General features: G+C 43.0%; 1 protein-coding gene across 1 annotated transcript in view; it reads left to right on the top strand.

Annotated features, from left to right (window-relative positions):
- ARHGAP28 (Rho GTPase activating protein 28) overlaps positions 1-17,177 on the top strand; it is a 167,730-nt gene extending 150,553 nt beyond the window's left edge. The window contains exons 15-18 of the mRNA XM_040970562.1: positions 108-164; positions 2,735-2,859; positions 14,679-14,743; positions 17,095-17,177. Of these exons, the coding sequence (XP_040826496.1) occupies positions 108-164; positions 2,735-2,859; positions 14,679-14,743; positions 17,095-17,177 (330 nt within the window). The remainder of the gene's footprint in view (positions 1-107; positions 165-2,734; positions 2,860-14,678; positions 14,744-17,094) is intronic.
- The last annotated feature ends 6,161 nt before the right edge of the window (positions 17,178-23,338 follow it).

Below are 23,338 nucleotides of genomic sequence, written 5' to 3'. Positions count from 1 at the left end.
ATATTTTCCATAAAAAAACTGCACTGATTTATACCTCCTCTAACAGCTTATTTTCACAACATGAATCCTAAACACTAAGTATGCTTTTGTTTTTGTTTTGATTTTAGATTACAGGCACCAAGACTTCAAAGGTACTACAGAAATCACCATCATCAAGAAGAGTGGTAAGGAAATAAGTCATTTCCTCATGTCCCTGTTAACTACCTTGGTGGTAGCACGCTCTGGCTGCACCTTCCTTCAGCTTGACATTTTCAGGGTGATACATGGAGCAGGGACTCAAGACACTGTTGCCTTGTGAAGTGTGGTTAGGCATCCTGGATGCAAGTCAGGAACGTTACTGAAAATCTCAGGGGATTGGGATGATTATGATCATAATAAAGATGGAGGGGTGGAGTTTCTTACCAGGACTTCTGGGGAGTTAGCGAAAAATGGGGTGATCAAAGGAGTATTTTAAGTGTGCAGTCTTGGCTGCAAGGAGCAAGGAACCCCCAACCAATGCAGTTCCTTCAATATCCACCCCCCTGACATGCTTTCCTGGTTTTTTTCTGAAAAATGAACCTTCTTTTAAAATATTTGATATTCATTTCTTAAGGTTTCCATAATGGGATGCTGCAAACAGGGTGACTTAAAACAGGACACATTTTTTTCCTCTTGTGGTTTTGAAGATTCAATATTCAAACTCAAGGTGTTAACAGGATTGATTCCTTGTGAGGACTGTGAGGGTGGGGTCTGGCCCTTGCCTTACTGCTGGCTTTTGATGAGGCCAGCAGTCCTTGGCATTGCTTAGCTTGCCCTGGAACACCACAGTCTCTACCTCCATCTCCCTGTGGCCCTCTCTCTGTGGTTCCCAATGTCTGTGCTCTTTTTATTAAGGCATTGGTCGTATTACATTAAGGGCCCACCTTATTCTCATCTTGACTAATCACATCTCAAAGAACTTGTTTCAAAAAAAGGCCACCTTCTGAGGTTCCGAAGGTTATTACATCGGTATATCTCATGAGGCAACAATATTCAACCCATATGCATTCTAGGGTATGTTATTGATTTGATTCATGTAAATCTTGACATTTAAGAAATCCATCCTTGCAGAACACAGTTGTTTCTAACGATTACCTGACAGAGGCCACATCCTGAAACAAATAGAAATTTACTTTTGTTCATCTTCTAGGCAGAGAACTAATTTATTGGGAATTCAGAGTTTGAAAGAAACTTCACCGGGAAGCATCAGTCTTTGAATGTTCCATGTAGACCAGGGCTCCAAGGTCCATGGGCCAGTCGCATCTTAGGAAAGCAGAGACACCTCCTTCCCCAAGCACATTGCTCTGCGTGGCGCTGCCAGCAAGCTTCCTGGGGTCCAGTTGCAAGTGTACATGTGGAATGCGGTCCAGGAGGTTGATGGCAGCTGATTAACACACAGAGAGAAAGATCTTCTAGTTCACTCCCCAAGTGACTACAATAGCTAGAGCTGAGCCAATTCAAAGCCAGGAGCCAGGAGCTTCTTCCAGGTCTCCCATGTGGGTGCAGGGTCCCAAGGCTTTGGGCCATCTTCTATTGTTCTCCCGTGCCACAAGCAGGAAGCTGGATATTAAGTGGAGCTGCTGGGACTTGAGCATTCACCCACATGGAATTCTTGCACATGCAAGGTGAGGATTTAGTCACGGAGCCATCACACCAGGCCCACATTTTGCCATTTTACATGCATATATGTGTACACTCACACACTTACATACTACTTATTCAAAGCAATAGTGCAGAACCTGGCACGACAGCTCAGTGGCTAAATCCTTTAATTGCATGAACCAGGATCCCATAAAGACACCAGTTTATATTCCAACTGCTCCGCTTCCCATCCAGCCCCCTCGCTGCTTGTGGCCTGGAAGAACAGCAAAGTCGGCTCAAAACCTTGGAACCCTCTACTGATGTGAGAGACCCAGCAAAATCTCCTGGCTTGCTCCTGGCTCCTGGCTTCGGATTGGCTCAGCTCTGGCCATTGCAGCCACTTGTGGAGTGAAGCAGTAGATGGAAGATCTTTCTCTGTGTCTCTCCTTCTCTTTGTAAATGTTCCTTTCCAATAAAAATAACTTAAATTTTTTTTTAAAGAAAGAAAACAACAGTGGATACATATGTTAGTATCAGTTAATGTGGAAATCAAGACAAAGATTAAATGTGGAAAGAGAAATATATTATTATGTAAGCCTAAGGGATATAATTCAGTGAGAATCACATTTGTGAGTATTTATATACCAAAGAATAGAGATCCACACTTGGTTTTTTTTTTTTTACAATATTTCTTATCTTCCACACATGAGAGAAAGCATGTAATATCTTTCTATATTTGACGAAGCCATTATATCTAATTACTCCTTAAAATTTTCTGAAAGTTAGCCCTCTTAGGATATATTGAAGTTAAGAATTTTGCCTTAAATTGACTTATTTAGGACATTAAATTATTAGAAATTTTGTATTTATGTAGTTGTCCAGTTTGCGCCCTGTCTTATCTCTAAGGCATTATAGAAAGGCCTTTTTTATGTAGCAAAAATAAAATCCAATATTTAATTTAGTCATTAGTGAGTCTCCTGGTAAATGAGAAAGAGGTGATTCCTTCTAGAAGAAGCTGGTCATTCTTACATGGTTCCCTAAGCTGAATGGTGAAGATGTCCATCTCTTAAGCGCAGTCCTTGGATCCCTGTTTATGCTAGTTTGATGGAATGACTAGGATTTTTCGTCTTGGCAGTCTGACGTGCCAGAAGGAGTCATCCGGGTCCATGCTCCGCTGCTCTCAAAGGTGTCCATGGCCATTCAGCTGAACAGTCAAACCACAGCCAGGCACATACTGGCGAAATTCGAGTATGAAAACAGGTGAGTAGAACCTGAAGGCATTGCTCTGAACAGAGAGCAGAGCTTGCATGCATCAAGAGCCTCTCCAGGCCTTTGCAGATTTGGCCTTTGGAAAATCAGATTTGCTGCCTTGAAGATGGTTAATAGACAATATAGTGTTAGTGACAACAGGTTGTTTTTTTTTTAAAAAGGAATTTCTACAAATTTCTAATTGATACGGTCTGTCTTCAAGTCTTCATTTACTCAAGGAATTTTACCTTCTATTGGAATGAAAACTATGGCAAGTTAGTTTTATAAGTATGTTGGTAGATTTCCAGGAGTGTGTTTAGGCTGGTTTCCCTTGCGGGCTCAAAGCTGTGGCTTTTAACACCTTCAACAACCCTTAGGATCTGGATGATACTTACACAAATTCTGTGTGTGTCTGCCAGTTGCCTTAAAAGAGCATAAATCATAATTGTTGTCTGAGTATGTTGATTCAAGGATTAACATTTGCCCTGAGGGTTCCAAATTTGTGCATTGGGGAGCAATTGTGGTTTCATGATCTGTAGTAAAGGATATCTGGTGGATCTCCTTTCAGGGAATTTCAGGGGTGGGGGTTAGGCTTAGCAGATAAGGCTTTGCCTGAGAGATGTACATCCTGTATTTTTTTTTTCATTTTTTATTATATTTTTGACAATCTTTACATAGCTAATTAGGGTAAAAAGGTTCAAGGGCTATAGGAAAGTAGGTAAAACTATTATTTTCATATTGTTTCCTTCATGTATCTGAGGTAAAGGGGGATATTGTGGGAGAAGTCCCACCCAGTTTGCCACCCATCCCAGGTCCCGGATGTGGGGCATGCCCTGAAATACTTGCTCAAGTGGTTTTGATAGTTCAACATTTGTGAGTCGCTGCCAATCTCACCACTCCAAGCAAATGTGATCGTTAAAGAATCCACTGGTTGACACAGTCCATCATAGAGTCTCCATTTGCCCAGTATTTCGCTGCCAACATATAGCTGAGGAGGTTGATTGACTTGTTCTTTCTTCTCTCTTTTCTTGGTTAGGGTTCTGAGTCCAGCATTTCAATTAGGGAGATCCCCAAACAAACTTTGAGGTATTCCCAGACCAGATTCTTGTGTGTTTTAGCAAGCACAGGGCCCGGCACAGTCCATTGCCCCTATCAGCTGGTGATTGCAATTGCTGGGTTGGTTCTGCTTTCACTCCCGACTTCCACTGGAACCAGTGGGTGTTGCAGTCCAGCCTGGTTCTGCCCAGTACATACTTGGCCCTCCCTCACATAAACCAGTGGGAGCTGCAGCCTAGTTGGAGCGACCCACAATAACCCCCACCAGGCCCCCCCCCTTTGTTTGCCAGTGTGTATAGCAGACTAGTCCAGTCTGTCCCACATCCCATTTGGCTCTCGTACATGTTGATGGGTATTGAAGCTTAGTTCCGTCTAACCAGCTCAACTATCCAGCCCTCATAGATGTTGTTGAGTGCCTCTCTGTCTAGCCACCCCAGCCCCCATCCTAGTTTTCGTGCCCTCCCGTGGGAGTGGTAACCCAAGAGGGAGGAGCCCACTATTTCCCTCCCAGGCCACTCCCACTCCCGGATTATGCACTCTTCAGGTGGTTCTGTGGTTTAACTTGACAGAATTAGCCTCCATTGCCAGCTTCTGCCAGCTGATGCTGCAGCTAAGCCCAAACAATCCTCACCCACTCTAATTTATGCTTGCAGTAGGAGTAATCAGCCCAGCCTGGCTTTTCCTTGATCTAGTCCACATGAGGCACACAGGTATTGCAGCCCTGCTTAGTCTGCCCCCATCCCAGCCCACGCTCTCCAGTGGGAGTAGCTGTCCAGCAAGGGAGCCCCCCCTTATTCCCCCTGCTGGCTCTGCCCCCTCCCTTTCTGGTTCTCATGTGTGCTGGTTGGGTGCTGCAATCACGTACGGTACAGGCAACCTCACCTTGGCATTCCATGTTGTGCACTGGTTTTTGTCGCGACCGAATCTGGCCCAACCCACACTCTGTTCTGGTGCTCAGATTTGCCAGTGGATGATGTGAACTGATTCAGCCTGGTCTGCCCCTGACCCATGCCAAATGTATGCCAGTGCGAAACTTTCCATGGCCTATTCTGGGCTGTTTCCTGTCATGCTTCTTGTGCTTACCTGCAGGGACTATGTCCTGCCAGAGGAGTTGCCCAGGCTCCACCATCAGAAACCCTCCCAATGCCAGATTTTTACGCATACCAGGGGTTCCAAGAGCCAGACCTACTTAGTTCACCTCCTATGCTAGCAAGAACAGTGGCTTTTCCTGACTGGCCTTCAACCCAATCTGGTTCTTGCTGTTGGATGTTTTAGCCCAGCCATGGCTCATCCATACCCACATATGGCTCACACATGGCTCAGTAGGAGTTGAGACTTAGCCTAGTCTGTCCCACATCTACCCTGGTCCTCTAGAACACCAGACAGTGTTGGGGTCTGGCCCAGCCTGGTGCGTCCAGTCCCAGTCCACACTTGTGTCAAGGGAGACTGCAACCATTTCCTGATCAGAATGCAGCCCCCATTCCAGCCCACACACCCCTTGCTGGGAACCTCCACCCAGCTAGGGTGTCCCCTTAATTCCCCAACCAGGCCTGTTCCCAGCCATAGATCACGCGCGTGCCAGTGGTTGCTCTGACTCAGCTTGGCTCAGCCCCTCACCTGTCCCAGCCTCTGCCTTAGACACTGTGGCTTAGCATCCCTGACTCACGCAGACCAGTAGGTACAAAAGCCTAGCTCAGCATGACCTGTGCTCCATGCTGGTTTCTAGTTTCACTTGTAGGCTAAGGTTTGCTCGGTCCTGCCCAGTACATCCCGTTCCATTACCAATTCATACATTGGCCAACTGTTGGAGCTACCCTGCCCAGCTTGTACGACCCCCAGGTCTGGACCACATGTTCACCAGCAGGAGCTGTGACTCACCAGGGGAGTTTCCCAAGTTCCTCCACTTGATCCACTCCCCGACCCAGTTCTTATACGTGCCCTTGGGTTTTAGGCCAGTGCCCAGCACAGTCTGGTCTTCCATTTGGCCATGTATGAGCTGGTGAACATTGCAGCCCAGCCCACCCCACACCCTATTCAGGATGCACATTCGGGTGCTGCTGCCTTGACCAGTCCAGACTGTTGCGGGTTCCTTTAGCTGTGATTGATGGCAGGTTCCTTGATCACACCTAGCTTAGTCCATCACCACCCCATCTCTTGAGCTAACCAGTGGGGCTAGAATTTCCACAGGGTGTGGCCCACACATCCCCCACAGAATCTGTCCCCGGATATGGTTCTCGAGTGCTAGCTAATATCATGGCCCTGTCTAATGTGACCCGTCTGCTGATCCATCATCATGTCAGGTAATAGGATATCCTGCTGGTTAAGCCCCGAGCCTTAGCTTTAGCATGAACTGGTGTTCAGTGCTCAGCATTGTTAAGTGATTACAAGTTTTTCAAAGGAATCTTTAGGATTGACTCACATCCCAGAAGCACAGTGGATTCAACCTGGCTCTACCTAAGCAGCGATTCAAAGAACCAAAACCCTAGAGCTCCCCGACCGGGTGGCCAACAGGTAGAACCTGGCACAATTGGTGCCCTGGCTGCCCATGGACAACTCACCACGTGCACGTGGTAGCTGGTGTGTGGGATCCAGGCATGAGACTAGCTCTGATCCCAGCTCCAACTTCCCTCTAATAGATGCCTTGGGAAAAAATTGCTCCCTCAAGTAGTCAAGTCCCTACCAGTGTGAGAGACCTGCACTGAGTCCCTGGCTCCCAGATTCAACTGGCTCTGCTCCAGCCACATGCTCCCCATGATTTTGGGGAAGTGACCCAGTGTTTGGGACCTTTGTCTCTTTTTCTGACTCTGCCTCTCAACAACAACAACAAACAAGTCTGATTGTATTTAAGGAAAATAGTCCTGTTGAGCAAAGAAAAGCAATTGCAAAAGTACAGATATTATATAATTCAATTTATATATGTTTTTGAAATGACAAGATTATATAAGCGATAGGCAGATTTGTGGGAGGGATAAGTTTGGGAGGGAGATGTGTCTAGAAATAGGGAGAGCTGGAGGGGGGAAAGGAAGAAAGAGAGCAAGAGGGAGGGAGAAGGAAAGAAAGAGAAAGAAAAAACTGAAGAGAGGCGTAGGAGGAGAAGGGAAGGGAGACAGGAAAAGCCTGTGAAATTAATCTGTAAGTTAGGAGTGCGGCTCTCTGCTCGGGATGAAAGGTGTGGTGACTAAGAAGGCATTTGGCAGCTTCCAAGTTCTTCCTGTAAGCTAAAGGTACTGATTACATGATACATCCACTTGAAAATTTGGTCAGCTTTTATATTGATGATGTATATAAGTTATTTATGTGCATAGATGAATAGATTGGTTTATATTTGTGTGCATAAACACATTTTAAATGAAAGATTACATTAGAAAGGAAGGATAGGAAGAACAAAAGAAGTCCCATGGAGTTGCCCCTTCTGTGATTCGTTTTATATACCAGCCGCCAAGAAGACATTTATCTCTGTCTCCTGCTGACCTAGACACCTGAGATACTATGAATAGCACCTGTAGGCAGATCTGCTCTGCACTTGAAGTGTGATTCCAGGGATTTGGGCATCCCACTGATGCTTAGTTACATGTGTTACAAAAGCTTAACTTTTGTGGCTAGAAAATATTTCGAATAAAAATGAACTACAACTACAACGAACCCTTTGTAGCAGCTTATTCAGAGTCCACTGTAAGGACGATGGCCTATTTCAGCTTAAAAATTGTCAACTGGCCAAGTTCTGGCCCTTATCAGCCCAGGCTTACTTCCCAGCTGCCTCGCCTGATCACTGTCTGCTGTTAAAGTAAAAAAGAAGGGAGGAAGAGTGCCTTTCTTTTCGTTTGCACCTTAAACCCTTGCAGAGGACATAACGATGGACAAGAAGACTGAAAGAGGTTTACTTCCAAGACTATAGGCCCTAAGAAACAACACTGATGACTTCTGGGAGTTTGCTTAGTCCTCCCCTGAATCCCACATAGGCACTCCAGAAACCTACTGGGGACTGACAACAGGCCCAAATGACAAAGAGCTCCCAGAACAGCCTTCTCCCCCAGCAGAGGACTGATCACTGCACACCTTCAGGCCCAGACCGACTACTCGAGCTAAGCACTGAGAGGAGACAATGCCCACCATCTCTGTGTTTTCGGAGTATTCTCCCATCCTCCACGCAGCAGAGCCAGGTCAGGCTCTGATTCCCAGCCCGAGTCACGACTGTACAGTCTGGTGATGAGACTTGACGAGACAGTGCAATGCCAGCTACCGGCTCTGCTCCCCCTCTCAGGGTCACCAATACCACGGAGGAGCTGAGCTTCCAATATCCATTCCCATCAACACACTTGGCTTCTCCTTGGCATCTTGTTCCCTCCTGGTATTAGACTACATGGAAGGTTGAGCCTTCGTCAAACTCCTGGGACAACAGGTGCTGGGAGGCAAGAATACTTGACACTGTACGTCCATTCCCTCTTTTCTGGTATTAGGGAGACCCAGAAGGAATGAAGAAGCCTGAACAGCCTCTGTCTCCCCAGCCCTGGTGGCAGCAGAGCCCAGCAGGGAGCTGATCTGCCCTTTAACTTAGAGGAAATAAAGCAGCGGCAGTTGGTGTCCCACATACACGAGGCCTAGCAAGACAGCTAAACATAGATGCCCACCCAGATCTGTGGTGAACCTCATGAGGGCGACTGCCTGCCCAAAAACGGAGATTCAGTGAAGATCCAGAGTCTCAAAATGTCTACAGGACAATGCAAAAATCACTCCTTACAGGCAAATTACAACATGAATGAGGAAAGACCACCAACAGATGCCAGCACTGAACAGAATCAGATGTTAGAATGACCTGACAAAGGTTTGACAGCCATCGCAACGAACGTTTCCACAGGCATTTATGAAATATTTAAATACAAATGAAAAATGAGAAATCTCAACAAGGAAAGAAGCACTCATTTTTAAAACTGAAAAATGCAATAGATGAAACTAAAACCTTGCTGAATATGCTCAATATAGAGTAGTGATCATAGTGGATAGAATTCACAAACTTGAGGACACATCCAAAGAATGACCACAGCCTCGGAGTTGTGAGACGATATCAAAAGAGCTTGATTTAGTATCATCAGGGTCCCAAAGGAGGGGACACACAGTGAGCCCTAGAAAATATGTTAATAAATATGAAGGAAGGTTTCCCAAAATAGCAAAGGATGTAAACCTGTATGTTGAAGAAGCTAAGTGAACTCAAATGGGGTAAACCAAAACATTATAGTTAAAAATTGTAAAATTCAAAGACAAGAGAGAACCCTGAGGCATTCAGAGTGAAATGGTGAGTTTTTCTAAGGACGACATCACCTCAAATTGTAAGAAAGCTTTCATCTGAAACCATGAAGGCCAGAAGGATGTGGCTGATCTTTCAGGTACTGCAAGAAAAGAACTGTCAACTGTGAATTCTGTATTCAGCACAAAATATCCTTCAAGAAGGATAAGGGAAACGAAAACATTTTCAGATGAAGAACAACTAAGAGAATCTGTTGCTTACCCACCTGGCCCAAAACAATGTCTAAAGGAAGGTATCAGCTATTCTGCTTCCAGTCTAGCTCCCTGCTATTGTCCCTGGAAAAGTGGTGGGAAGTGGCGCCAGTGCTAGGACCCCTGTCCACATGGCAGTCTTGAATGGAGCTCTGGACTCCAGGCCTCCACCTGTCCGAGCCCTGGCCATTGCAACTACTTGGGGAGTGTGCCAGCACATAGAAAGTCCCTCTCTCCATTTCTCTGTGTAGCTCTTTCAAAACTCTTTAGAAGTTTAGAAAAGGGTTTATTGTAGAAGTTTTGCCAGTCTCCTCAAACTATCGCTTTTTAATGGTAAAATAATATCAGAGTAAAATAAGGTTTACTTTTGCTAACCTATCAGATTATCTCTATGTTAAAAATGAAATTCATAGATGCATCAGTGGTCTTCTGCTTTTACGTGACTTTTAATTCAAAGAACTAAAAATAAATATAATGATTGCATTCTTTAGGGTGTGTGCTGCTTTCAGAAGCAGAAAATAGCAAGTGGTGGAGTGGGGTGTGTGTGAAGAAACCGGACCCCTGCGCTCTGTCAGTTAGGAATGCGACGTGGTGCAGCTGCTGTGAGAAGCAAGATGGCAAATCCACAACACATCAAAAAAAGCTTCCCCGGGGGATCCATCAGTTCCATTGCTGGCTGCGTTACAAAAAGAATTGAAAGCAGGGTTCCCCCACGATATTTATATTCACATCTTCATAGCATTATTTACGATAGTCAAAATGACAGATTAAAAGATAAGCAGAATGTGAAATATGTGAATATGTATAAAAATATATGAGAAATAGTTTTACAAATGAGAGATATGCTGACAGGCTGTAGTATTGAATAACCTTGGAAGCATTGTGCTAAGAGAAGTAAACCATTTACAAAGACTGCGTGATTTCGCTTATAGAAATAGAATCATAGCGACAGAAAGTGGTGTGATGGTTGCCAGAAGCCGGGGTGACCCAGGGAACAGGGTTGTTGTAAAATGGGCATAGAATTTCAGCTTTACAAGACAAAAAGAGTTTCAGAGATGTATGGTAAGTGATGGTTGAACAAAGTTATGAATATATTTCATACCATGAAACTGTACTTAAAAATTAAGACAGTGAATTTTATGTTATAGTGGGGTTTTTAAAAGATTTTTTTTTCCATTGGAAAAGCAAATATACAGAGAGAAGAAGAGACCGAAAGATGTTCTGTCTGCTGAGTCACTCTCAAAGTAGTTCAACGGCCAGAGCCAAGCCAGTCTGACTGAAACCAGGAACCAGGAGCTTCTTCCAGGTCTCCCACATTGGTTTAAATTCCCAAGGCTTTGGGCCATGCTGTACTGCTTTCCAAGGCCACAGGCAGGAAGCTGGATGGAAAGTAGAGCAGCGTGAACCAACACCCCACATGGGATCCTTCCATCTCCCAGCTTGTGGTGGGGAAGGCAGTAGAGGATGGCCCAAAGCCTTGAGACCCTGCACCCACATGGAAGACCCAGAATAAGCTCCTGGCTTCGGATCGGCTCAGCTCCAGCTGTTTTAGCTACTTGGGGAATGAATCAGTAATGGAAGATCTTTCTCTGTGTCTCTCATTCTCTCTTTAAATCTTCTTTTCAGACAAAAATAAATATATCTTTTTAAAAAAAAGTTCGTCTAAAAAATAAATCATTCTGTAAGGCACAAAACAATTACATGGAGAATACATAGAAATCAAGCAAGATATCAATAACAGAGAGACAACGTGGTGATCTCCAAAGATTCTAAACCTATACCAGCGCTTCTTACAGTTTTTATTTTGAGAGCAAATGGCAGTCAAATGCTGTATTACTAAGAAAAATCCAGAATCAGTCATCCAAATTCCCACCTTTTGAAAGTAGGAAAGTAACAGCAGAATAAACCCAATGGAAGCAGAACAATCAAAAAAAAAAAAAAAAAGAGAATATTGGTGAAACAAAAATCTACAAATGGCCAAAACACAACCAACATGAAGCTCAAACCCTGGATAGTCCTATATAGCAATTAAATGTTGAATCTGTGATTTTAATAGTTCTCAAAGGGAAACCTCCAAGCCCAAATATTTTACTGGGGACATCTAGCAAAAAAAGAATAATCACTCCTGTAGCATGATTATTTCTAGAAACACAAGATACTCTCCACCTCATTTTATGAAGTTCTTATTATTTTGCTGCTACCAAAACCAAAGGCAATATAAAGAAAAGACAGGGCCCGGCGCGGTGGCGCAAGTGGTTAAGGTCCTCGCCTTGCACGCCCAGGATCCCATATGGGCACCGGTTCTATCCCGGCGGCCCCGCTTCCCTTCCAGCTCCCTGCCTGTGGCCTGGGAAAGCAGTCTAGGACGGCCCAAAGCTTTGGGACCCTGCACCCGCATGGGAGACCCGGAAAAGCTTTGGGACCCTGCACCCGCACGGGAGACCTGGAAGAGGCTCCTGGCTTCGGATCGGCGTGGCATGGCCGTTGTGGCTCACTTGGGGAGTGAATCATCGGATGGAAGATCTTCCTCTCTGTCCTCTCTGTATATCCGCCTTTCCAATAAAAAAATAATAAAAATAAATCTTTAAAAAAAAAAGACAAGACAAAAATACCTCTCATATTTAGATGCAAAAATCCTCACAAAATAGAATTTAATGCATACTCCAGCATGTCTTAAAAAGCTATCCAACATGACACAGTGGGATTTATTTCAGCATTTAAATCACCTTAATGTATCAGAAGGATAAAGATCACGTAAGCCCATCAGTTAACAGAAAAAGCCTTCGACAGAATGTGACAGGAGTTCTTGAACAAAATGCTCAGCAAAGGAGGAAAATGCAATTTCCAAAACTTTGTAAAGATCGCTGCAGAAACCTACAGCTAACCTCATACTCGACCAAGGACAGACAGCTTTGCCTCTAACGTCTAGAGAAAGGATGTTTGTGCTTATTGTTTTCATTCAACATATAGTATTGGAAAATGAAACCACAGTGCCAAGCCAGAGGTAAGAAGTAAAAGGCATACAGTTATAAGGGAAGCAAGAAAATGGTCTTTATTTTCAAATGGTCTTATCATCCACATTAAAATTCCACTTAAAAAAAGATCTGATAAGTTCAGCAAGGCCACAGAGTCAAAAACAAACGTGCAAAAAATGGATTACCTTGGAGCATGTGAAAAACTGAGCTGCAAATCAAGCATAAAAAAACAGCGCCATTCATAGTTACTCCAAAAGAAACACACATAAACTGAAATAGTTATGTACAGGATCTGTAACTACAAATGGCAAAGCGTTGGCAAAGGAAATTGAAGAGGGCCTAAAAATGTGACATGCCGAGAGAGCGCGTGCGCATTTTCATGAATTAGGGGATATTCTCAAAAGGTGCCCATTCTGCCTCATAGATTTTATTCCGCTTTTATAAAATCCCAGCAAGACATTGTGTAAATATGCATAAGCTTATTGTAAAATTTTGTATATAAAGACTCAAGCACTAGAATGGTTAAAATAATACTGAAAAGGAAGAATAAAGTAAGATGCTCATATTATTAAATATTAAGTGTAACTAGATAGTCATGATAGTGTAGTGGAAGATACACATCAATGGGACAGAATAGAAAACCTAGAAATTGACCTACACAAATATACCCAATGGGTATTTTAAGAAAAAATTTAGATACAAAATTCTAGGTACAAAAATTTGGGATACAAAAAGTTGTGAACTATGTATAAAGTGACATGTGTGTTATCATTTCAAGACTATGGTTTGGGCATTTTAATTATATTATTGTCACATAATTGTCACAGCTTACCTAGCTTCTCACCTGCCAGACCAAATCCCTGCTTATATAACATTTCTGAAATGAAAGACATGCAGACTTATAAACTTATAGAATAGGGTAGTGCTTATGAAGGAATCTCAACTGAACTTGCACTGTGATTATGCAACAAGGTGGAGGAATCCACCATGGGGGAAGGGCTAGGGGAGGGGAGGGGGGAATCCCAGTGCCTATAAAACTGTGTCACATAATGCAGTGTAATTAATTAAATTTTAAAAACAAAAAGGGAATAGGGTAGTGCTTGTGCAGGGTGTGGATATGGGGTCAGATTGGAAGAGGGAGGCGAATGTGCTAAGAAAAGGCAGCAGGGGGCCTGGCTGCGGTAGCCTAAAGTCCTAGATTTGCATGCACTGGAATCCCATATGGGCACTGGTTCTAATGCCGGCAACCCCTGTTCCCATCCAGCTTCCTGCTTGTGGCCTGGGAAAGCAATTAAGGATAGCCTTGGGATGCTGTACCCATGTGGGAGACCCCGAAGAAGCTCCAGGCCTCTGGCTTTGGATCGGTTCAGCTCCGGCCATTGCAGCCACTTGGGAAATAGATCAGCAGACAGAAGATCTTTCTGTGTCTCTTTCTCTCTGTATGTCTTACTTTTCAATAAAAATAAATTCTAAAAAAAAAAAAAAAAAAAGCAGGCCACAGGATGCATCCTTGTGGTAATGGAAGTGTCATGGGTCTTGAATGGTTTTGTAGTAACATTCTGCTTATTATATTGCACCTGTGTTAACCTGTATTTTACAATGATACTGTTGGGAGAAGTTGGGTAAAGAGTACGCAGGAGCTGTAGTTTTCTAAGTCACAACTACACACAGTCTACAAGGATATTACCTGAAATATAACTTTGAAACAGACAAAAGATACATCCTTTTTGTTTGCGATTAAGGAGTGGAAAAATAACCAGGCTCAAAGTCACTTCGAATTCAAATGCAGATCAACAGTGGCCTTTCAGATTCCACTGTCTCAGCATGGCGGTGGGAAAATGAGGTTAGGCAATTATTTCCTCTCATAAAGAGAGACCTAAAAACCTTAAAAGTGCAGAGCACCAGGCAACTTGGGCTGAGATGGTTGCGTTCCTTTTTTGGATATTACTGGAATTAAACCCGATTCCTTTTGGCCAGAGGGTGGTGTGAGCCCTGACAAGGCAGTGCTCAATGCCCAGCTGCTGTGTGGCCAGCCCTGATGGCAGGAGCCATCGCCTGCTGGGAATGGAGCGGCAGCGTTGCTGGAACCAGCTGTCAGAGATCACGGAGAGTCCGTCTCTTCTGGATCTCGGCTGCTCATTTGTGCCAATCACACATGAAATTGTTGTCAGAATTACTTACTCTTAATGTGGGAGGTGTAGCACATCAAGGATCGGGAAATGTCCATGGCTGTGTTACTTAATATGCAAATGTACTGTCCTGTCTTAATGGAGTGTTGAGTTATAATGCATTCTCTTTTTTTTTTAGTCATAGTCCATCAGAATCTATCAAGATTGAGAACCAAAGATTATATGAGATTGGAGGAAATATAGGTAAGCATTTCTTTAATAATTGTGACACTTAAATTTCATGATCACCCTAGTGGAAACATCTTCCTGTTGTGATTAAGATGCATTTTATGTTTTTGAGATAAATGTTCAAAACCAGTAAGTTCCTGATTTTTTAAAACTGTCTCAGAATTCAAAAAGCATTTTACACTGCTGGTTTGAAGTAAACTTTTGAGTTTTTTAGTGTGACACTGGGAAAGCTTCTTTTTGGAGATTTGCTCAAGATAAGAAAACTGGGAACTTTCACACCCGAGATACCCTTGCTGTTGGATTCTTCCTGTCTTTACTCTTCGCCAAAGTTCATTCTTCCTCTTTCCCTGGTGGTGGGTGAGCAGTGAGGGTGGGGGAACAGGAGTCAAAAGAAAATTACTCCTCCCTGCTTCCGAGGATGCCGTGTCCTCCTCTCCCCTCTGTGGCCTTGACTGGCACCTCCAGTGGCATGTGCATCCCATCAGGCCCTTCTCCACGCGAGCCTGGATTGTTTCCTGCGTCATCAGCCTATCCCTGCCAACCACATCCCTTCCCTCTGCAGAAAACCTGTTGACAGTTTCTGCCATGCTCACAATCTCTCGGCAACCTATCAGGCTGACTCCCATTTCTCTAGCCACTTCACATGCAGCTCCTTTCACCGGGTGGCCATACTCCCATTTCTTTTGCTGCTCTCTCTCTCTTGAAACCACTCCAGTCAAGCCTTGCCCCTCACACCTAACCAAAATCAGTCTGGTCGAGGTCACCAGAAAACTCTTGTGTTGTGCAAGCTGGTCATTCATTCTGTGTTTGAGACTGCCCGAAGTGATCTTTTTCCTTTCTTAAGAAGCTCTGCTTGGGAAGAGCTTTGTAGCATGGTGGGTTAAGCTGCTTCTTGGGAAGCTGGCATCCAGTATCAACGCACCAGTTTGAGTCTAGACTGCTGCACTTCCAGTCCAGCTTCCTGCTGATGCACCCAGGAAAGCAGCAGAAGGTGACCCCAGCAGTTTGGGCCCCTGGTATCTACCTGGGACACTGGGATGGAAGTCCCAGGCTCTCCTGGCTTTGGCCTGGCCTGGCCCCTAGCCATTACAATGGCTACAGCCATGTGGGAAATGAACCAGCAGGTGGAGTTTGTGTGTGTCTCTCTCTCCCTTCTCACTCTGCCTTTCAAATCAGATAAACATTCTCATCACCTGACATCAAGGAGGACCTGAGCTTCTAACTTTCCTCCTGCCTCACTGACAACGTCATCCATTCATTTGCCTGCTATTCCTTGACCTCACAAGCACTCTGCTTTGGGGAATTGCAAGGCACAATCCATTTTCTCCATCCTCAGCCTCCTTGGTGAGCTCACTCCACCTGCTGCCTATCACATTTGCATCTCACACTTTCCTTCAGACACCAGACCTGCTCATCAGCCATCAGATGTCTTTTGCCTGGGGGTGTTCAATTTGCTTGCTGGTTTCCCTCTCAGACATCCCTATTTCTGACTCTCCCAGCTCTCCGGGGCTTTGCTAACACAGCGCCCTGTCAGTGAGATCTCCCTGACCACATATTCCCCATTTGATTTTTCTCTGGTAATGTTGCCATCAAGTTTACTTTATCTTACACTTGTTCATATGTATTGGAAGGGTCCTGAAGACAAATGTCATGTACCTTGATATAGCCCCATCTCCCTAGACCATTGCCTGGCACACAGCAACACTCAGAAGACATTTGGCACATGAGTGAAGCAAACAGGCAAGCCCGTATCTGATTTTGCAAAAGCATCCTACATTTTAAAAAGTGCCAAGTATCCTTTTCCAGATGTTTGAGCTGTGGGTATTACTTCTGCAGTAAAGAAACAAAGTGATGGGAATTTTCTCTAGACCTGGTCAAATTATCATTTGTAAATCATTAGAGGGCAGGTATTAACATCTGCGTGATCATTTTATACCCAAACAAGCTATCATATTTTTGACTTGATGTGGTGAGCCTGGGGAAAAAAATTTGACTGTGTCTAGTATGTCTGGTTTGTTCACAGGCTTACATATTTGCTTGAAATATTTTAACAGAAGCGACAAAGAGGAGAGTGAAGCAAAGGGGTAAGGGAAAGGAAAAGGGAGAAGCAAGAAGAGGAGAGGAAAAAGGAAAGGAGATAATGAAGGAAAGGATGAAGGAATAGAGAAGCAAGTGGAAGGGGAAAGGATAGAAGGAAGACAGGAGACTAGAGAGAGGGAACTTTATCAAGAAGCTTCTGAAAGTGTACACTTGTGGCTGAGAGAATGTCACTGGCCTTGTTTGAGCTGTGCCGACACCCAGGCATGAGGTGCACACACTGAAGTGTACGCTCTCAGGGATGTTCTGTGATTTTCATTTCCTTCTAGGACAACATTGCCTGGATCCAGATGCGTATATATTGGATGTATACCATGAAAATCCTCAAGCAGAATGGGTAATTAAGCCCTAACCAAGTCTTTGCAATATCCATCATGTATTACATGCCAAGCCAATCCTAACTTTGAGGGGAGAAAACCAACAAGGTGCTTTGGCACACTTGATTCTGTGCCCCTCTCAGTGCTCCATGGTCCCTGAGCGGTTATGTCTCCAGCATAGTCAACATGTACGGTGGGAGAGGACCAGGATCACCATTCAAGCTGAAGTTGGCTCATCATTTTCCTTGTTAAAAGGGCCAAGAAAGAGGATGTGGTCCTTCCAGAAGAAAGGCCAATGTGAAATATGGAACTCTAATTATTTCTGGTACTTTGACTTCTCGGCAGAAGTGAACTTGGTCTTATACCAGGGTCTAAGTAAGTTCTTCATGTAGCCAAGGCTACATACAGAACACAAGGAGAAAGAGACCTTTATATATATATATATATAACTATATATATATATACATAACTATATATATAGTTATGTTCTGTACATGTATTGTCCACTTTGAGGAACAATCCCAAAAATGGCCTTACTCTCTGCCTTCCAGATTAATACTGATCTGCTTTCCAAAGGGAATTAATTCATTTCTAGCATGAAACTTACAATATTTATGCTCTGACTTGCTCCTCCATTGGAGGAAGAACTTGCGTTTTTAAGAAGCCACATTGTTACATACGTCACAGTGTGTGAAGACTTCAGTGTTCTGATGCAAGTGAACACTTCTGTACCGTTGTCTGTTGAAGCCAATAGTTTTGAACCTTATTCTTTTGCCAGCACAGGTCCGTCCCCACAATGTAAAAGACTGACAAAGAGTATCTCATAACCCTGCTTCCATGGTCAGCTGTAACATGACCTCTTTTCATGATTATGGTGCTCCATGAATATCTCTTGCCTTGTGCAGTTTGCTTTTCTGATCAAACTTACCACTCTTTATATTTTACAACTGTGGATAGTCACTCTTGAAGCCCCAATTTAAAAACATGAGCATTAGGTTTTAAAGTCAGGTTCATGTTCGGGACCTGGAAATTATGTGTCGAGATCCTGTGGAGTCATTTTCTAGGCCTATAAATGGCCAGAAAATACATTTCCCAAGTTTCCAATTTAGGCCAGAGCAAAACTGTGTGGAGAGCTTGGGCAGCTCTGCCTTTCCTGCAGTCCTTCCAGCGTGAGCCAGTGTACGCAGAGACCTCATCTGCCTCAGACATGGACTGTGGCTTCCAATCGGCAAGCAGAGACATCAGTGTTAAAGGGATGGAAGACCCTGATGACGACCCTGCACTTCAAATCAATAGAGATCCTCAAAAATACAGAAAATATGGTCTAGGCTACTCACCATTCTCAGAATGCATGACAATATTTAAGTCCATCTATAGAAGAAATATTTCATATGCCATGTTATGCTTTGGTAGTCTATATAAAACATGGTTTATAGTCAACATGCAGATAATTGCATTGTTCATATTTAGAATTTAAGAAAACATGAAGATCTGCTCATTGAATATATTTGGGAATAGTTTATTTCCTTTATCTGAAAACCCAGTTGAAAGCAAATATATATTCCATATGTTTGTTGGTTTTTGTATTTCAGCAGTTTTCAGTGTGTGGCAATGGGTGGCATGTGAGTTTAAAATATGAATTTACACAGCCTGGAAAAAAAATTCTTTTCAACAACATATTTGAGGAATTTTTTTTACTGTATGTAGTTGCCAAATCTCAAGACAAAGTAGCAGTGACAAATGTCCATACAAGGAATTCTTGAAATACCTGCCTTAGTACGTCTCAACGTGGTAATGAGAAAAAAGATGAACTTCTTTCATTGTATTAGATCTCATTGGAATAGTTCATTTCTGTGTTTTACACAAAATTCACAGGTCTGTTCATTTACTCTTCTATTTCGGAGTTTTCTTTTGATAAGAAACACATTATCTACATAATTCTAAAAGTTTTAAGGTTTATTCCAACTTGTCATCAGTTTTAAATAAATGGTGATTGATGTAGTAAGTCTCTGAATTTCTCAACCATTTGTGTGCGTGCGTGTGTGTGTGTGTGTGTGTGTGTGGTTTTAGATGGTGAAGACTTAGCTGAGTCGGTAGTTTTAAATTATTCACTTCATTTTATTCAAGGACTGTGACAGGTTTCGAAAACTCTGCACTGTTAAGAGCCCTGTGCAGATCATTGGACAGAACTTCTATCTGCAGTCAAAGGATCCGCTAATTGGCTGGAAATGAATTTCAGTCAAAAAACTAATAATGTGGTTAAAATTCAGAAGTGCCCTTCATCTTATTATTGAAAGAACTGTTGCCTTATTAAGAGTTGATTTTTTTAAAAGGTTAAGTAACCTGTCTGTGAAAATGTGCAAAGATGAGATACCGGGCAAAACTGTGTGGAGAGTTCGTCTTTTTTTTTCATTATATGTTTAGACGTACTAAGGCAGGTATTTCAAGAATTCCTTGTATGGACATTTGTCACTGCTACCTTGTCTTGAGATTTGGCAACTACATACAGTAAAAAAAAAAAAAAAAAAAATCCTCAAATATGTTGTTCAAAAGAATTTTTTTCCCAGGCTGTGTAAATTCATATTTTAAACTCACATGCCGCCCATTGTCACACACTGAAAACTGCTGAAATACAAAAACTCAATGCCCGTCTTAGAACTGTCTTACCCTCATCCAAGCCAAGTGCTATTGGTATTCACTTAGAAAAATTGTATCCCCTGGGGAGATATTAGAGGAAGTCGGTATTTGAGGAACACTTAGAAAAAGTCCTAGGGCCGGCTCATGTTACCCTTCATTCTGCAAAAGAGGATCCCTTTACCGATAGCTTGCTTGGGGATATGATTTTTGGAGTCAAAGATCTCTGATAACAGACTGGAATATCAATTCTTTACAACAATTCTTTACAGTGTATATACAGGATAAACTACCTCACTTGCCTTTCTTGAGGAAAGTAATGAACTTTAACAACTTTTGTTACAATCTGTTCCTGAGAATTATTTAAGTCCTTGCAGCTAGTTTTCCATGTTCGTTTCATAATAAACCTTTAATGGTGTGACATATTTTTAACAAAAGCTTTAAAACCAAAACTGTGATCTGTGGGATGCTCTGAATCCGTGTCCCTCCTCCAGTCTCTCATGTTTCTGACTGTGCAGGTGCAGGTTTTGGGAAGTGCCAATGAATATTCAGCTTTTGTTTGTGGTGTTTTCAATTGCTCCCCACGTATTTCACACCTCTGAAACGTGCCGTGAGATTAAAATGTCTCATTCTAGCAAGTATATTCACCTCCTTTTTTCACGTAGCTATTCCTTGCCTGAAAAGACCATGTATTATTGGAATGAAGAAGTTTCTCTGACAGGCATTTTTCAACTTTTCCTTAAATATGTCGCTTAGTAAAAATAATATGACCTGGCATTAAAATGTTTCCTACAAGAATTTTCAGCAGCCTTACACAAATGCGCAGAATCAAAACTTTTCCAGCTCTTTTTCTAAAATGCTGATTTGATTGAAAAGTCTCATATGTCCCGGGAAAATGCCAATATTCTATGTTTTTTCCCGTTTCAGAGATTAATGTTGATGCTGTTTGTTCCATCTTTTTTCATTGTTTAAGTAGAATATGTATGTTGTATTTTATCCATAAAAATAAAAAGAAATCTAAAAATTTTGTCGTGAGAATTCTTATATTTAATCTGAAGGCACACTTGCGTTGGTGAAAGAACAGGAGTTTTAGAGTAGGAACTTTTTCATCAGAGCCACTCTCTCATACATGCCAGCAGACAATGGTCTTGTCCAAAGCCATTTGGTGCTATGGTGTTGTTGGATGGTGCAACTAGAAGACAAATAAACAAAAACTATTTCCTGAGGCCAGCATTGAAGTGTAGCAAATACGGCCGCTGGCTGCCCCACTGCCATCCCATGGGGGAACCACTTTGTATCCCAAGTGCTCCACTTCAGACCCAGCTCCCTGCTAATGCACCTGAGAAAACAGTGGAGGATGTCCCAAGCACTTGGATCCCTGCTACCACATGGAAAGCCTGCAAGAAGCTCCTGGCTCCTGGCTTCAGCCTGGCCCACCCCAGCCATTGCAATCATCTGGGAAGCAAACCAGAAGAGGGTGGAAGATCTCTCTCGTGTGTCTCTCCCTCTCTCTGTGTAAATAAATCTTTAAAAGCTATTTCCTATACTTGTTCCAGTGAGTCCTTTTTCTGGGGAGGTTTTTTGAATATGCTTTAAAAAAAAACGCAAAAAATAATTGGACAAAGGGCCCGGCGCAGTGGCGCAAGTGGTTAAAGGTCCTCGCCTTGCACGCCCGGGATCCCATATGGGCACCGGTTCTAATCCCGGCAGCCCTGCTTCCCTTCCAGCTCCCTGCCCGTGGCCCGGGAAGGCAGTCGAGGACGGCCCAAAGCTTTGGGACCCTGCACCCGCGTAGGAGACCCGGAAGAGGCTCCTGGCTTCGGATCGGCATAGTATTGGCCCGTTGTGCTCACTTGGGGAGTGAATCATTGGACGGAAGATCTTCCTCTCTCTCTCCTCTCTGTATAGCCGCCTTTCCAATTAAAAAATAATAAAAATAAATCTTTAAAAAAATAATTGAACAAAATTCAGTATTTATTCATAACTCAAAAGTTCAGTGTTTTACAGTATATCTTTAGTGTAAAAGCCAAGAAATATGGAAGGCCTAAACATTTAAAAATAAAAAAGTCTTTTCACAAATGAGGTTCATATTATGTAAACAGAAGAACCTAAAGTATCTTTAGCTGTGAGTTAATGTAAATAAAATGACATACAATATCAACATGAAAATTAGTTTTATTATTTATATATTAGCTGCAAATTGAAAAGGAACTTATTACTTCAATAACTGCATTTATGGAAACATCTAACAAAATAATGTGAAACAAATAGTCTCATAGAAGTTAAAGAACAACTCAATAACTATACGTGTTTCTGTACTGGAAGAGATGGATGAAAGAATTGGCAAAATAATTCTTCACAGATCTGTATATTTCAGGCAGTCTCCATTATAACATAGGTGAAGTAGTTAGGGTAGAAATAACAGACGAATGCAACTTAGGTGGGAATGTAATTTATCTAAAATAACCTAAAGTCCTTTTTTAAAAAAGGTAACATTGGATGACTTTGAGGGAATGATTTCATGACTTACTATAGGGGCTGGTTGTTGGGGCAACAGATGAAGCCATGCCTGCAGCACTGGCATGCCGCATTGGTGCCAGTTCAAGTCCTAGCCACTTCCAATCCAGTGCCCTGCTAGTATGTCCCAGAAAGCAGCAGCGGATGCTCGGAGTATTGGGGCCCTCCACCCACAAGGGAGTCTGAGGCAAAGCTCCTGGCTCCTGGTTTGGGCCCGGACCGACACCATCCTAGCCACTGCAGCCGTCTGTGGAAGTGAACGCATGGACGGAGACCCTCTGCATCAGAAGATCTCTGCAGCTCTGTGTATGCGCATCTCCCTCCAGGTCTCTGCCTTCCAAAGAGGTGAAAATAAACATTGAGAAATTTCTATGAGAATTCAAGGAACTTAGAACAGCAAAGAACAGTGAATGCACAGGATTTACATAACTTGTTCTGACACCTTTTACAAAGCCACAGTGACTGATGTGGAAATGCCATGAGGGGGCACAGAAATATCAGTGGGACACACCAGAGTTCATAAGCAGACGCATACGTGCAAAGTCGATTGACTCCACAAACTGCCCGGGGCAGGTCGGTGGCAACCGACTTTGACCTCTGCGTTTCACAAAGCACAAAATATCCAAGTTGGATCGCAGACGTAATGCAAAAATTGAATGTACATGTCTTCTGGAAGAAAACAAGAGACTTCATGAGTTCGAAGGAAGGAAGGACTTCTCAGACAATGTGGCCGAACATTTTCTCCTTTTCAAGCGTGTCTTCAAAAATGACGTATTTGACAGCTTGTACAAGCAAGTGAGGAGAATCAGAAGTTGGGGCAATGCTGGGATTTCCCGCTCATGTTTATCTTCTAATTCTTTTGTCTGAGTATCTGCAGAAGGATACTGAGGTGTGAGGAGCAAACCAATTGGAGACAATGTGCTTTTCAGAAGTCCCCCTGGGTTTTATGAATCAGCAAGCCCCTGAGTTCTCTTCGTTTGTGAGTTTGTGCCGATTACAACTCATTTTGAGCATTTGCTGTGTGATCTTACACCTTTTGTCTTTT

The sequence above is a fragment of the Ochotona curzoniae genome, unplaced genomic scaffold, assembly GCF_017591425.1.
Source record: "Ochotona curzoniae isolate NIBS_2020 unplaced genomic scaffold, NIBS_Ocur_1.0 scaffold_4812, whole genome shotgun sequence".
In the NCBI taxonomy this organism is placed as follows: Eukaryota; Metazoa; Chordata; class Mammalia; order Lagomorpha; family Ochotonidae; genus Ochotona; species Ochotona curzoniae.
Note: the sequence above shows the minus strand (reverse complement) of the source record. Positions and strands in the feature narration are given on the sequence as shown.